The sequence below is a fragment of the Pelodiscus sinensis genome, chromosome 18 (genome assembly GCF_052426305.1).
Source record: "Pelodiscus sinensis isolate ZL-2025 chromosome 18, ASM5242630v1, whole genome shotgun sequence".
Taxonomy (NCBI): Eukaryota; Metazoa; Chordata; order Testudines; family Trionychidae; genus Pelodiscus; species Pelodiscus sinensis.
In genome coordinates this window covers 8,427,386-8,443,724 of record NC_143069.1, presented here as the reverse complement: position 1 = coordinate 8,443,724, position 16,339 = coordinate 8,427,386, and the positions used below count along the sequence as shown (strand labels likewise).

At 54.1% G+C, this 16,339-nt stretch overlaps 1 protein-coding gene across 11 annotated transcripts in view; it reads left to right on the top strand.

Annotated features, from left to right (window-relative positions):
- The window catches only part of LOC102460158 (sulfotransferase 2B1-like), a 189,419-nt gene extending 173,295 nt beyond the window's left edge, over positions 1-16,124 (top strand). For 2 of the 11 annotated variants that reach the window (XM_089770303.1, XM_089770302.1), the window contains exons 2-8: positions 8,705-8,845; positions 11,320-11,488; positions 11,715-11,923; positions 12,684-12,810; positions 13,279-13,373; positions 14,326-14,506; positions 15,176-16,124. In XM_089770303.1, the coding sequence (XP_089626429.1) occupies positions 11,353-11,488; positions 11,715-11,923; positions 12,684-12,810; positions 13,279-13,373; positions 14,326-14,506; positions 15,176-15,633 (1,206 nt within the window). In that variant the 5' untranslated portion in view covers positions 8,705-8,845; positions 11,320-11,352 and the 3' untranslated portion in view covers positions 15,634-16,124. Of the gene's footprint in view, positions 1-5,979; positions 6,128-8,704; positions 8,846-10,163; positions 11,489-11,714; positions 11,924-12,683; positions 12,811-13,278; positions 13,374-14,325; positions 14,507-14,822 lie in introns of those variants that run through there. The other 9 variants (XM_089770304.1, XM_089770305.1, XM_089770301.1 and 6 more) reach the window with 8 other exon arrangements.
- The last annotated feature ends 215 nt before the right edge of the window (positions 16,125-16,339 follow it).

The following is a 16,339-nucleotide window of genomic DNA, read 5'->3' as shown; positions in this document are numbered from 1 at the left end:
AAAGCACTTTTTGCGGAAAAACGTCTGTGCCAATCTAGATGCGCCTTTCCGCAAAAAAGCCCTGATAGCAATTTTCACGACCGGGGCTTTTTTGCGCAAAACAAATCTGAGCTGTCTACACTGGCCCTTTTGTGCAAAAGCTTTGCGCAAAAGGACTTTTGCCCGAACGGGAGCAGCATAGCATTTCCGCAAGAAGCACTGATTTCAGACAGTAGGAAATCAGTGTTCTTGCTTAAATTCAAGCGGGCAGTGTAGACAGCTGGCAAGTTTTTCCGCAAAAGCAGCTGCTTTTTTGGAAAAACTTGCCAGTCTAGACGCAGCCAGTGTCTGTGAGCAATGAAACTGCTGCACCAGTGTCCACTTCCATGCATACAGGTTTGCCATCCAACAGTGGAGTTATTCATGGGAGCCCCCTTCCAAAAACAAACCATAGCAGGGCAGTTCTTCACAGGGGGTGTCACCTTGATCATCAGGCATCTGCTCAATGGGATACAGATTTCCCCTTTTGGTCTGCCAAACCACAGGCCTTTTTCTCTTTTGTTTGCAGATACGCTCAATGTGTCCTTTTCTCCACACTATAGGCAGTCCCCGGGTTACGTACAAGATAGGGACTGTAGGTTTGTTCTTAAGTTGAATCTGTATGTAAGTCGGAACTGGCGTCCAGATTCAGCTGCTGCTGAAACTGACCAGCCGCTGACTACAGGAAGCCCGAGAAAGAGTTGCTCTGCCCCGGGCTTCCTGGAATCAGCGGCTGATCAGTTTCAACAGGCTGAATCTGGATGCCAGTTCCAACTTACATACAGATTCAACTTAAGAACCCCAGGCATCCCCAAGTCAGCTGCTGCTGAAACTGATCAGCGGCTGATTCCAGGAAGCCTGAGGCTTTGCTCACCGTCTCCCTGGTCTGCTGGTCTCCAGCAGACTAGTAGACCAGGGAGACGCGGAGCAAAGCCGCGGAGCACGGGGGCAGCGGGACAGCCCATACACGCCACGGCTGTCCCGCTGCCGGCATCCTCTGAGGCTTTGCTCCCCATCTCCCTGGTCTTCTGGAGACAGCAGACCAGGGACACGGGGAGCAAAGACAGCCGTGGCGCGTCTGGGCTGTCCCGCTGCCCGCGTGCTTCGCGGCTTTGCTCAGCGTCTCCCTGGCCTGCTGGGGGGGGCTTCCCCCCCCAGCAGACCGGGGAGACGTGGAGCAGCTTTTCTCGCCCCAGAGGACACGGGTGGCGGGACCGCGGCGCATCTGGGCGTCCTGCCACTCCCGTCCTCCGGAGCGAGAAAAACCCCATTCGTAACTGCGGATCAGACATAAGTCGGATCAGCATAACTCGGGAACTGCCTGTATTGATACACAGGGTCCTTACACCAGCATTCTGATGCATGGTGACCTGGCTTCGCACAGCAGTAACATTCCTGCCTCCCAGCTGTTTTGTGGGGAGGTTCCTGGGACACTTTGTGCACCCTAGGAGATGCACTGAGATTTTGTGCCTCCTGTGTGGTCAATTCCATGGAGACTGCAATATCAATGGCCGTCTGAAGGGTGATCTGGGCTTCTGTTAATAAACGGAAGCTACTCTGTGCAGGCCACACAGTAACCTGCCCATATGGCATCATTTAACATCTCTTTAAATTCACAGTGTGCCGCGAACTTTTTCAAATTTGCTACAAATTGTACAGATGTTTCACTTTCTTTTTGGCCTCAGTTATGGAACCTAGACATTTCTGCAATTACCAATGGTTTTGGAGCATAATGTGACCCCAGGATTTCCACAATGTCACTGTAAGATTTGGTCTCTGGCTTAACAGGGAGCAGTGCAGCAGAAAGCAGGTCTTAGCCCCTACAACACTTACAAATATTGACAACTTCTTCTCTTCTTTAATGTCATTCTCAATAGCAAAAAGCTCAAAAGGCTCACTATGTACGGGCCATTGCTTTATAGTCCCCCCAAAAGGTCCCAGTGACCCTGTAAGCGTAGCCATGGCTGCTGCAATTCTCTTCTTTCTTTCCCAGTCTCTCAGCTCCACTGATCTTCGCTTCAGTTTGCACTGTCAGTTCTTATCCCCACCTTCCAGAACAGCAAAAAGCTTTATTTCCTTACACTGACTTCCACGGCTTCTGTTGCCGGAGGCAGCACAGGTTTCCCACTCTCGGTGCCACTTTGTTATGTTGGGTGGAGTTCCACAGTTGAGGAAGAAATCAGTGGAACACAGAAGCTGCATTTATATTGGCAAGATTTTGCACAAAAGCAGCTGCTTTTGCTCAAAATCTTGCCGCCTGTCTACATTGGCCGCGAGTACGCGTGTTTCCCAGGGTTACTGCATTCGTGTGCAGACACCGTAGATAACTAGCTGATTGCCCAACCTTCTCCATACAACTCAGGACTCCTCGGTCTTGTATTTCCTGTGGGGTCAGGTGGTGGGGCGAGGAAGAGTACATGGGGAGCAGGTAGGGGGTGGCAGGACAGGAGAGCCCTGGCCATGAACTTTGCTGGAGCTGGGCCCCTGGGCCAGGAATATTCCTGGAGCCCAGGTACCATGGGAACATATAACTCTCTGCCTGTGTAAACCCTTCCTTAAGAGCTGGGCCAGGAACGCAGGGACTGGTGGTAAGAGCTGACCGAGCAATGGATGGTTTTGTTCACACTCGCGGGTACAAGGGGTCGGGCTGGTCACCACCCACACCTGGCGTGGAACAGGTAACGTTTGTGTCGATGTAAAATGGGAGAAGTCAGAGGAGGGGCCTCTCTGGCAGTGTCCTGGGGTAATGGGGCATGTGCAGGTTGGAACCAGTAGAGGGTGAGTCTCTGTCCCTGGCCTTCTCTACATGCTGAGTTGAGGCCATGGGGCACTCGGCCAGAGGCTGGGGGTGTGTACAGGAGTGGGTGGGGGGGTTCTGTGATGGGCAGGGGTCAGAAAAGGATGGCCGAGGAGACTGAGCTGGGGCCATTTTTTTGAGCACACGTCTCAGGGTGGCTGCACCAAGTTGCGCAGCCGCGGAAAGTCTCGGAGCAAGATTCAGAACGAGATCAGAGGGGCTACGTCTAGACTAGCATGATTTTCCGGAAATGCTTATAACAGAAAAGTTTTCCATGAAAAGTATTTTCAGAAAAAGCGCGTCTAGATTGGCAGGATGCTTTTCCGGAAAAGCACTTTTTGCAGAAAAGCGTCCGTGCCAATCTAGACGCACTTTTCCGCAAAAAAGCCCCGATCGCCATTTTCGCAAAAACAAATCTGAGCTGTCTACACTGGACTTTTGCCCGAACGGGAGCAGCATAGTATTTCTGCAAGAAGCACTGATTTCAGACAGTAGGAAGTCAGTGCTCTTGTGGAAATTCAAGTAGCCAGTGTAGCCAGCTGGCAAGGTTTTCTGCAAAAGCGTCAGTCTAGACACAGCCAGGAGGCGTCCCCGTGGGGGTAGTGTGGACGGGAGGGGCAATAATACGTAGCTCTCTAGAGGGGGGACATGTGCGCACCTCTGGGGCCAGGCATCTACATCTGGGCTCCTTAGAAAAAAAAGTTTTAGAGACGCTGCCCCCTGGTGGGGAGACAAATTGCAGCAGGCAGGGACTCTGGTGAGGAGGCAGAGCGCAGCAGGCTGGAATGTAGATGGCTCTGGCTATGGGGAACTAAGGGCTTTCCACATACCCCTGTCAAAGTACCTCCGTGCTGACTGGCAATAGCCTGCGTGTCCAGTTGGGGAGGACACACTGAACTTTTCTCGCATGCAGAGGCAGTGAAAGGGTCACAAGACTGAGCTCACTGTAGAAATTACTTGTTCACATCCAGGCAATTAGCCTCTGGCAACATCTTTTAAACAATCAAAATGAAGTTTCCGTTTGCAGGCCCCTCTAGAGCACCGGCACCGTTCTCACAGCGCAGTGTCCAATACCTCCACGGATGCAGATGAAGTAGCAACCACAAATGAATTAGTCACCTTCTAGCAGGGGTGGACGAATACCGACCTGCTGATTGGATCCAATCTGCCAGTGTTAGCCCCCAGTGGGCCCCCAAACCACCGTATTTACTTCACCTCTGCGGGGTGGGGGATCACAGCTCCCATTGGCCACAGATCGCCGTTCCTGGCCAATGGGAGCTGCAATTGGCCGTATCCGTGGAGATGCGGGTAAATATAGCAGCAGTGGCCCACCAGGGGCTAACCCTGGCAAAACGCCACTGGTTTATTGCCCACCCCTGCCTTATTGTGACCTTGTGCCTGCTAAAGCAGCAGCCAGCACAATTCATTGAAGCACCTGACGTGCTTCTGTGGGCATGTGGCTGTAGAGTGCTGAAAGACAAACCAGAGCTCTGGCTACGCCATTGTGCCCGAGAGCTACACTGAATTAATCACGTGCCAGGTGACCCAAAGCATAAATTTCACGGATCCCACCACCCCATGCGCACATGCACACACACACACTCCGTGCTGGCACCAGCTGCCTCCACTTCCCCCACAGCTCCTCCCCCAACTCACTTCTCTGACGCAGGCCAGGGTCAAGCACCAACTTTCTCATTACTAAAAACTGCACAACTTTACCTCGTCTCTTACTCTAAGGAACCAGAGAACAACTCACTCTCAGCTAGAGTGGTAGTGGCTGGGAGTAAGAAGAGATGAATCCGGACGGCTTCCAGCCCAGGAAACGTAGCACCCAGATCGGTTCCAACCACTAGTCATGATAAAAAAGAAGCTGAAGTCAAATCTTCATTCACTTCTGGTCCGATAGCCCCCTCTGAGCGGAAACTCTCTAGTCGGTCCTCACAACATGGTCGCCCATGGCTGGAAGTGCCCCACTGTTCAACTCCCAGAATTTTATAGGACCATGTAGCCTATTTTAGTGATTCATTTATTGTGTGTTTATGACGAATTGGCATGTTAGGTCACATATAATCACCGTGTGCTAAACAGAGTTAAGTTGTAGGGCTATAGAAGTATAAGACTGATCAAGATGTAGGAATAATCCTGTACTAGATGTCTCAGTAAGCTTGAACCACAAGGCCTGTGGGTTGAGTCCTGCAAGATTGTAGCTGAGCTATTTTAGGCCTTACAACTAAGAAAGGCTGACACAAGTAAGTGAGCAAAGTATAACTTGAAGCCCTAAGTATCAGAGCGGTAGCCATGTTAGTCTGAATCTGCATAAACACCAAGAAGTCCTGTGGCACCTTATAGACCAGGGGTGGGCAAAAGGGCCTCCACAGTTTGGATCCGGCCTGCCAAGCAGGTGGATCCCACCCGTGGAGGCCCTGCGGCTCCTTCCTTCTCCCAGCCCCAACCCTGCGAGGAGCCTGCAGCACTTCAAAGTGCCACGTGCTCCTCACAGGGCAGGAGGAGGCTTCCTGTGCTCCCCAGACCCTCATTGGTCTGGGGGTGGGGACGTGTGCCAAGCGTCTTCCAGGGCATGGATGCTTAGAGGGAAGGGGGGGCAAAGGGACTTCCCCACCCCCAGACCAATCATGATCTGCGCTGAGGTAGCCCCTTCCCTTCCCGTTTAGTCCCCGTCAGATGCATGTAGTGGAAACTCCAGAGGCAGGTATAAATATCCAGGCACATGAAAACAAGGGAGGACCAATCAAGAGGAAGGCCAAGATAACGAGGTCAATTCAGTCAGGGAGGATGAGACCTACTTCTAGCAGCTGATGTGGAGGTATGAACACCAAGAGCAGAGAAACTGCCTTTGTAGTTGGCCAGCCGTTCCCAGTCTTTATTTAATCCTAAACTGACAGTGTCCAATTTGCAAATGAATTGTAGCTCTGCAGCTTCTCTTTGAAGTCTGTTTTGGAAATTGCTGGGGGCAGGCTGCAGAGCATGGGCCGGGCATGTCATGGGGAGCAATGTCCCTCCACGTGTTGCCACGTAGGTCAGTCTGTCCCCTCTCTCCCGTGCTCAGGAAGGGGGTGAGCACCTGGACTTTGTCTCTCCTGGAAAACATTGGCCGGAGCGGGAGGGGGCTGGGCTGGGACTGGTTCCCTGATCCCGCCCCATGACAGACCTTCGTCCCCACCTCGCCAGGCACTGTGCTAAGCTGGGGTTCAGGGCACTGCAGTGAGAACTTTTCTTCTGGCCTCTGTCCTGACAGGGCTCTTATGCCCTGGCTGCTGCCACCCACACTCCCAGGCAGAGCCATCAGGGCAGGTGAGTACAAGGGCTTTCCCGAGGGCAGAGTAGCCACCAATTCCTTTCAGAGGGAAAGCTCCTCTCCAAGCGAGCTGGGCAGGGAGGGGGCTGGGAAGGGGGTGCCCTGAGCAGGGGAACCCAGCTGGGAGGGGGCTGGGTGAGCTGTGCCTGGGGGAGAGTGACCAAGAAGAAGGGGGCTGGGGAGGGAGTGTCCGTGGGAGGATGCCCAGCAGGGATGGAACTGGGCAGGCAGTATCAGGCAGAGGGGTGTCCAGGAGGGAGGGGGATGGGCTTGGGGGAGGGGTACCCAGCAGGGATGGGACTGGGCAGGGAGTGCCAGGGAATAATGTCCAGCAGGGAGATGTTCAGGGGGTGTCCTATGCAGTTGTAGGGCTGAATCATACAATCATAGAACCATAGAGCTGGAAGAGACCTTAGAAGGTCATCAGGTCCAGCCCCCTGCTCTAGGCAGGACCAATCCCAACTCAATCAACCCAGCCAGGGCTTTGTCAAGCCGAGACTTAAACACCTCTAGGGATGGAGACTCCACTACTTCCCTAGGGAACCCATTCCAGTGCTTCACCACTCTCCTAGTGAAATAGTTTTTCCTAATATCCAACCTGGATCTCTCCCACCACAACTTGAGACCATTGCTCCTTGTTCTGCCATCTGTCACTACTGAGAACAGCCTCTCTCCATCCTCTTTGGAACCTCCCTTCAGGAAGTTGAAGGCTGCTATCAAATCCCCCCTCACTCTTCGCTTCTGCAGACTGAACAAACCCAAATCCCTCAGCCTCTCCTCGTAGGTCATATGCTCCAGCCCCCTAATCATTTTGGTTGCCCTCCGCTGGACCCTCTCCAATGCGTCCACATCCTTTTTGTAGTGGGGGGCCCAGAACTGGACACAGTAATCCAGATGTGGCCTCACCAGAGCCGAATAAAGGGGAATAATGACATCTCTGGATCTGCTGGCAATGCTCCTCTTAATGCATCCTAATATGCCATTAGCCTTCTTGGCTACAAGGGCACACTGTTGACTCATATCCAGCTTCTCATCCACTGTAGCCCCCAGGTCCTTTTCTGCAGAACTACTACTTAACTGGTTGGTCCCCAGTCTATAATAATGTTTGGGATTCTTCCATCCCAAGTGTAGGACTCTGCACTTGTCCTTGTTAAACCTCATCAGATTTCTTGTGGCCCAATCCTCCAATTTGTCTAAGTCACTCTGCACCCTATCTCTGCCCTCAGGCGTATCTACCTCTCCCTCTAGCTGAGTATCATCCACAAACTTGCTGAGGGTGCAATCCATCCTCTCATCCAGGTCATTAATAAAGATATTGAACAAAACTGGTCCTAGAACCGAACCTTGGGGCACTCTGCTAGAAACTGACCGCCATCCTAACATTGAGCCGTTGATCACTACCCGCTGGGCCCAACCTTCTAGCCAACTTTCTATCCATCTTACCGTCCATTTATCCAATCCACATTCCTTTAACTTGCTGGCAAGAATATTGTGGGAGACTGTATCAAAAGCCTTGCTAAAGTCAAGGTATATCACATCCACTGACTTTCCCACATCCACAGAGCCAGTTCTCTCATCATAGAAGCTAATCAGATTGGTCAGGCACGACTTGCCCTTTGTGAGTCCATGCTGACTATTCCTAATCACTTTCCTCTCTTCCAAGTGCCTCAAAATGGATTCCTTAAGGATCCCTTCCATGATTTTTCCAGGAACCGAGGTAAGACTGACCGGCCTATAGTTCCCTGGATCGTCCTTCTTCCTTTTTTTGAAGATGGGCACTACAGTTGCCCTTTTTCAATCATCCAGGATTTCTCCGGATCTCCATGACTTTTCAAAGATAATGGCCAAAGGCTCCTCAATGACAAAAACACCACTTGCGCTCCAAATTCTTGGATCCTTCTTCCCAGCGCTAAATAATCCGCAGTAACCCACTCAAGGTCGTTCTTGGCTGTATCATTAGTTCCCACGTGGAGAAGCAGGAAGGGGTAGCCATCCAAAGGTTTGAACATTTTGGTAAGCCTCTTAGTCACATCCTGAATTTGAGCTCCCGGTAAGTAGCCCACCTCTTGAGATTCCAGGTCCAGTTGGCAGAGGGATGGCTCAGTCCCTTTTAGGAGCGAGTCCCCGACCACCACCACCCGTCGTTTTCCTTTGGGGGTGGTGGCCGTGGAACCCCCATCCCTAGGACTATGCATCCCATACCTTCCAGTAGATGGTGTTCCCTTCTGGTTTCTTCCTTGTGAGGTCCCATCCAAACCATTCAACACTGCTGAGCCTGTGGAGAGAGCCTGAAAGCGATTGCTTACCTCTATAGCACTGGGGGATTCCTGTGCTGGCCTTTTCCCCCTTCTAGAAGTTACATGCTGCCAGTTCTCTTCTTGGTCCCGTACTGCCCTCTCTGGCTCTTCTGCCTGCTGTGCTTGAAGGATTAAACGCTGCCTTCTATCGAGGAAGACTTCATCCTCTCTGATCGAGCGCAGGGTTGACACTTGGGCCTTCAGCCCTCTAATTTTTTCTTCCAAAATGGCGACCAGCTTGCACTTCATGCAGACGAAATCTGTTCTTTCTTCCAGGACGAAGCCAAACATGGCACACTCCGTGCAGGTAACAACAGCAGACCTATCACCATCCATCGCTGCTGTCCTGGAGAAGGGATTTAAAAAGAAGGCAAGAGAACCTCGCCTCCTTCCCAACTCCCTCTCTAAACTCCCTGGGTATGTCTACACTACAAAGTTAGTTTGAACTAACATTCATAGCCGCTACACCAGCGCTCCGTTAGTTCGAATTTAATTCGAACTAACGGAGCGCTTAGTTCGAACTAGGTAAACCTCATTCCACGAGGATTAAGCCTAGTTCGAACTAGCTAGTTCGAATTAAGGGGTGTGTAGCCCCTTAATTCGAACTAGTGGGAGGCTAGCCCTCCCCAGGTTTCCCTAGTGGCCACTCTGGCCAACACCAGGGAAACTTGTCTGCCCCCCTCCTGGCCCCGGACCCCTTAAAGGGGCACGGGCTGGCTACGGTGCCCGTGCCAGGTGCAAGCCTGCCAGCACCCAGCTAGCAGACCCTGCACCTGGCACGGCTCGAGCCAGCCACCCGCTGCCACCCAGCCCTCCCCCTCTTCCTGGGACCAGGCTAGCGGCTCCCAGGAGCTTGCCCGGGACCGCAACAGGCGGGCACCTGCCTTGGCTAGTGCAGACATCGTGGACCTCATCCACGATCTCCGCACTAGGTACAGTAAAGTGGCCGGCTAGGGCAGGAGAGCTGCCAGCCTGGCCACCCAGGAACATGTGTGCAAGAGAATCAAGGGGGTCCACTGAGACCCCCGACCCTGAGCCCTGACCTTACAATGGCCATCCTGGGTCAGACCAAAGGTCCATCTAGTCCAGTAGCCTGTCTGCCGACAGCGGTCAACCCTAGGGACCCTGGAGGGGATGGACCGAAGACAGTGACCAAGCCATTTGTCTTGTGCCATCCCTCTTCAGCCTTCCACAAACCTTGGGCAGGGACACCACTCCTACCCCCGGGCTAATACCACTCCATGGACCCAACCTCCATGGCTTGATCTCACTTCCCTTTAAACTCTGTTCTAGTTGTAGCCTTCACAGCCTCCTGCAGCAAGGAGTTCCACAGGTTGACTATTTGCTTTGTGAAGAACAACTTTCTGTTACTAGTTTGAAGCATGCTACCCATTCCTTTCTTTTGGTGTCCTCTAGTCCTTCTTTATGGGAACTAATGAAGAACTTTTCTGTATGCACCCTCTCCACCCAACTCCTGCTTTTAGACACCTCTACCCTGGCCCCCCTTCGTCTCCTCTTTTCTAAGCTGAAAAGTCCCAGTCTCTTTAGCCTCTCTTCATATGGGACCTGTTCCCAACCCCTGATCATTTTAGTTGCCCTCCCCTCTCCCAGCCTCTCTCTTCCCCTCTCCCACCTCCTTTTCCCAGTCTCCCCCAGTTTTGTTCAATAAAGACAGATTCCATTTTGGAAGACACATTATCTTTATTTTGTACATCAAGAAGAGGGGCTAGGGAAGGGTAAGTGGAAGGAGATGAGGGAGGAATGGGGCACGAGCCCCTGATGGGGAGGACTGGGCTGGCTCTGCGGGCTTCTGGGGGTGGAAGCTCTCCTGCAGCCCCCCAATTGCTCCCTCTCCTCAGATGGCAGCCTGCGGCAAGTGCAGCCGAGTGCTGTGATGTGCCCAGTGTGGGTAGTCCGGGCACTCCAAGACAGGACTGCTTTGCAAGTGGGGCACCCCTGAGAACTGTCTGTCCGGGGTGGGGGTCGGGACCCTTTAAGCACAGCCCTCGACTAGCCTGAGACAGCAGCGCCATGCTCTAAGTCCTCCTCTGATGCCCTGCCGGCACTGCTTCCGGCCATCCTTAACCCCAGTTCAGGGACCACTTAATGTGGACATGCTAGTTCGAATTAGCAAAATGCTAATTCAAACTAGTTTTTTAGTCTGGATCCATTAGTTTGAATTAACATTGTAGTGTAGACATACCCCCTGTTAGCACTCACCTGTTCACAAGCTCCCTGGTCACTTGCCCACTGTCTTATAAAGCCCTGGAGTGCCTGAAAGTCCCTCCCCCTAGCAAGGCTCAGCCAATCAGCAGAGGCTTCTAGAATTCAAACTTTAATTAGAAGCCAACTGTTTCCACCTGCCAATCACAGAATACACTGCATGAAGGGGAGGGGGAGGGGCAAAGGGGAAGTGAAAAAAAAAAAAGCCTCACTCACAAACAGGGAGAAAAAAAAACACACCAACAAAACAAAAAAGCACACACACCAACCCTCACTCACAAAGACAAGCTCAGCACACAGCAAGAAAGCCCCAAACACAACCCACACTTCCCTCAAGAGTCCTGTATCTGCTTCTCCTCTACCTGGAGAACTCCCTCTCTAAACTCCCTGGTAGTACTCTCCTGTTCACTGGTTAGGAGGTGCTGGGGGGGCTAACAGTGCCTATGCAATGATGAAAGGGTGGGGGGAGGGTCTGCAAACAGGCTGACTAAGGCCCAAGGCCCCTCAGCAGGGTGCACTGGGGGAGGGGAAATAGATGGGTCTGCTGTCGGGCTGACCAAGGCTCGACACCCCTCAGCAGGGTGCAGTGGGGAAAGGGGGTGATGGGTCTGCAGTCGGGGAGAGACAAGCCCTTGTGCTTGGTTATGGGCTCCTGCATCTCCCTGCAGGGCCACCTGTCTAAAGCGCTGCAAGGACGGGCAATGCCAGTGGAATACGTCATGTACCAGGGCATCAAGTTCCCCCCTGCGTACAACTCCGAGCAGAGCCTGCACTTTGCCCACCGGGAGTTCCAGGTGCAGGATGACGACATCTTCAACGTCACCTACCCCAAATCAGGTGGGGGGCTGTGGGCACAGGGGTGGGAGCAGGAGAGGGCCCTGGCAGGGCGAAGGGGAGGGTGCACACCTTACTCTGGAACCCAGGGCAGGGCTTGCAGAGGGGCGGAGAGGGCAGAGTGTGGCTGGCACTGTGGGTCCCTAAGATGGCTCCAAAGGCGCCACTGATGGAGCTTCCTCCCCCCGCCCCCACCCCGCCCCGCCCCACCCCGCCCCATTCTTCACAGGCACCGTGTGGATGACTGAGATCTTGAGTCTGATCCGCAGCGGCGGGGACCCAGCCTGGAACCGAACCGTCCTCAACTCCACCCGCATGCCCTGGTTCACCACCCGCCTGGGGCTGGAGGCTGCACTGAACTACCCCCCACCCCGCCTGCTGACCTGCCACCTCCCCATCCAGCTCTTCCCCACCTCTTTCTTCGGCTCCAGGGCCAAGGTGAGCCAGGCTGGCAGCGCACGGGGGGCAGGTTACGGTGCCAGGCTGGGGCCGACCCCCAGGGTTATCCAGGAATTACTGATGAATCTTTCATTAAGGATTCTGTCCTGTGATGAAATCTCCAGAAATACGTCCAAGCGAAACTAGCAACCCTGAGGGTGAGAGGGGGCAGGGCTGTGGTGCTGAGCAGGGGGCAGGGCTGTGGAGCAGAGAGGGGGGAGCAAGCGTATGGTGCAGAGCAGGGGAGCAGGGCTAAGAAGCATAGGCGAGGGGTGCAGGGGGGCAGAGCTATGCTGCAAATCCAAAGGGGGCAGGGGTAGGATGCATAGCTGAGGAGTGTGGGGTCTAAGCTGCAGACTGGGGGGGGGAAGCAGTGTTATTTGCAGAGCAGGGGGGCAGGGTTATGGTGCAGACCCAAGAGGAGCAGGGCTAGGATGTATAGCTGGGGATGCGGGGGCTAAGGTGCATATCTGGGGGGAGGGGGTGGAGATGCAGGGGCTAAGGTGCAGACCCCTAGGAAGCAGGGTTTGAGGCACATGCAGTAAACAGAAGCCTTAAGCATGTGCCTGAATTCCAAGTTCCTTGACCCTGCCCCATAGTGCCGTGGGGGATTCCCTGGCTCACCGGTGGCTGGATGCCCACAGACAAGCTAGCTGGGCACTTCAGGGTCTCCCTGACCCATAGGGGTAATAACTGAGCAGCATTGCCCCTCGCCCCAGCCCACGTCTCTGGCCCTACCCCTGCCTGCGCTCCCCTCCAGGTGATCTACACGCTCCGCAACCCTAAGGACGTCCTGGTCTCCTACTTCTATTTCTCCAAGATGTGCAGCTCATACGAGGACCCCGAGTCCTTCGAGCAGTTCCTGGGGGACTTTCTGAGCGGGGACGGTGAGTGAGGCTCCAGGACCTCGGCCATCTCTGGTCATGGGGAGGAGGAAGCTGAGCAGGGACTGGAGACCCATCTTCAAATGTGGGGAAAGTTGCTATAAAGAGCATAGGGATCAATTGTTCTCCCTCTGCTCCAAGGGGAGGACAGGAAGGAATCCGCTCAGTGTGCACCAAAGGAGTTGTAGGTTAGAAAGCAGGACAAACCAGGGCACCTAAGCTCTGGGGCAGGTGACCTAGGCAGGTTGTAGGATTCTTGTCATTGGAGGTTTCCAAAAACAGGCTGGACAGACCCCTGCCCAGGTGAGTCTAGAGTGACTCAGAGGGATGGAAACGGTGACCCCTCCAGGGTCCTTCCTGCAGGAACGTTCCCTGCTCCATGCAGCTCCTGCCCCTTGGGAGAGTCCCCTCTGCGGATAGTCTCTGGCTGGCGCTCACAGCCCCACCCCGCTCTGCTCTTTGCCCCGGCAGTGCCCCATGGGTCCTGGTTTGACCATGTCAGAGGCTGGATGGAAATGAAGGGCAAGGACAATTTCTTCTTCACGACGTACGAAGAGCTGCAGCAGGTACAGGGAGCCAGGCACGTCCCTCGCCAGAGCAGACTGGCCGGAGCTGCAGAGGAGTCAGTCGACCAGATCCCCCGGGGAAATCAGGAGTAACTGAAGTGGTGTCAGGGGAGCTGATTAGTTGGGACTGGAAGTATTGTTCTTTTTATATTTATATTTTAGGTTCAATAAGGTGGCAATGTAGTTGAATGATGTAGCAATCTAAGGTAACATATTATTATATTAAGTCCTTTTAGTTAAATGTATATCCCTTTGTCCTAACGCTTAGTAAGTTTAGCAAAAGGCCTAAGTAGGGACAGATAAACTACTAGAAGAATGTTGAAGGCTGAGACCTTAACTGCTTGATTTACAATGCCTTTCGGTCTGAGAGTTTAAGCATAAGACTCCCCTTCTACCCCGGGATGTAATTCAGGCGGCGCTATGGGAACCAGTGGGAGTGAGGGGTGGGCTGCCTCCGCGCCTATCCCACTGACGTCTGTGTTTCAGAGCAGACACCACCCAGGTATAGAAATTGTCCTCTTCACCCAGCCAGGCCTGCCAGGCCCTGCCCTGTTGTGGTCCCCGTCTACCCGGCACCGTGGGGGGCTCTGCCAGACCCTGCCCCAGTTACTGTCCTCATCTCTCCAGGCAGCATGGGGGGCTCTGCCAGACCCTGCCCCAGTTACTGTCCTCATCTCTCCAGGCAGCATGGGGGGCTCTGCCAGGCCCTGCCCCAGTTACTGTCCTCATCTCTCCAGGCAGCATGGGGGGCTCTGCCAGACCCTGCCCCAGTTACTGTCCTCATCTCTCCAGGCAGCATGGGGGGCTCTGCCAGGCCCTGCCCCAGTTACTGTCCTCGTCTCTCTGAGCAGCGTCGGGGGCTCTGCCAGGCCCTGCCCTGGTTACTGTCCCTGCCCCCATTTGCCCAGGCAGCATGGGGGACTCTGGTTGCTGAGGGCGTTATTTCCCCTAGGACCTGCGGGGCAGCGTGCAGCGACTCTGCCAGTTCCTGGGGCAGGCGCTGGATGAGGGAGCCCTCACGGCGGTGGTGGAGAACGCCTCCTTCAGGGCCATGCAGGAGAACCAGATGTGCAACTCGACACTGCTCCCAGCGGACATCATGGATCAGGAGAAGGGCACCTTCCTGAGGAAGGGTGAGGAGATGGGCACCCTGGGGCAATGCCCAACAAGGCTTCTGGGAGCATGGATCTGCCCCCCCCCCCTCCACTCCCAAAGTTATAGTGAGGAGGCTGCTGACAGCCAGCCCCATCACTGGGGAGCTTCACAGATGCCATCGAGCCCTTGTGGGGGATGAGCCGGGGGCAGAGCCAGGATTGCGCACTGGGAGCAGGGTGGGCTCCACCCCCCTTGCAGCAGCAAGCGCCCCGCGATCTGCAGGGTGGGAGGCGAGTCCCAGTCCCCGCGATGGCCATGGTGCGAATCCTGAGCAGCGCCGCTCCCCTTCCACAGGCATCTGTGGGGACTGGAAGAACCATTTCACAGCAGCGCAGAGCAAGGCCTTCGACGGGATCTACCGGGACCGGATGGGAGGCCTCCTGGGGGCGTTCCCCTGGGATGCGCCCTGGGATTGAACAGTGGGAATAAAGCAGCCAGGAGACCACGAGGAGCCAGGGCTGAGTTGCTGGGAGTGGCTGGCTGCCGTGGTTCACACAGCCTATGGGAGGGAATGGCTCCGGCCTGGCAGGATGGACCAGGCTGAGGAGCGTTGCCTGGCTTGGGCATTTCATGCCAGTGCTACCTGCCATGCCCTTGCCCTCCCTCCCACCAGGTTCCATAATCAGCCTGGCCTCTTATTGCCACAGGGAGCACCTCCAGGGTCAGCCTCCAGCCACTGCAGCTCGCTCCCTCGGCCTGTGACACCTCCCTGAACCTTACCGGCACCGCTCTACAGACTGAGGTGCATGTTCTGGGAGTGAGGTGTTGTGTCATCGCCTGCCCTGGAACTCTGGGTGCCTTAAATGCTCTGCTGCTGGGCTCGCAGCCTGACACCCATAGCCTCCGACAAGCCCACAGAGCCCTGTGTGCGCCAGCCTGTGGCTTCCTTCTTCCCTCCAGAGCTGAGTTTCCCCCAGCCAGGCCTTTCGCAGGAGTACGAGGTGCAGGCTTCCTGTCTCCTCCTTGCTGGCAGGGCCCATCCCACTTAGCTCTGACTCCTGCACTCCCCACACCGCCAGCCCCCTGCCCTGAAGGACCCGAGCAAGGCCAAGTAAGTCTTCTAGTAAAATATTACAGCTTAAAAAGAGAAGCAATGTTTTGGTAAGAGAGTGAAGGAGAGAGGTACAGATTGGCCTTTCTCACCCTCGTTGTCTGAAGAAACAGTTCAGCATTCAGTAACTAAAGGGTTCACCCTGGAAAGTGGGTGACCAGGAAGTGTTGGCAGGTAGCCAGGTGAACCAATGGGAAGAACGTGTTAGATTTGGCTTGAAAGGGAATCTGCCTGCTACTTTTCCTTTGGGCATTCAAACCAAGAACTGGGGGGAAGGGAGATGAATACCCATGCCTAGAAATGGACTAGACTTTGGAAGTACAAACATGGGAGTAGATAGGGAATGTTTATAGTTATACACAATTTTCTTTGTTTTGGTGTTTAGTTAAACCCCCCTTACGCTGTAACTAAAACTGAATCCCAGGGAAGCAATTCTCTGTGTTTTAATCTATTCTTTTCTCAGCTGCTCTATAACACCTAGCAATGAAGTATCCTTTATCAAAAATATCTTTTTGTTTTGTTAATAAGAACACCCTTTTAAAGACTATGATCTGATTCTTGTGTCCTGGGAAGTAATAGGAGGTCGGTGAGTGCATGACTAAGACTGAGAGGTCAGCTATCAGAGATTATTGGGGTTTTTTCAAGTGGTAGCAGAGCTTGGGGTACCCCTCTGAAGAAGTTCCCAGGTGGGTAGTTCCTGGGTTCCGAAAGAAAGAGGTTTTGCACTTGGGGTTGCAGCTACCCCCCAAGGACAGGGAAT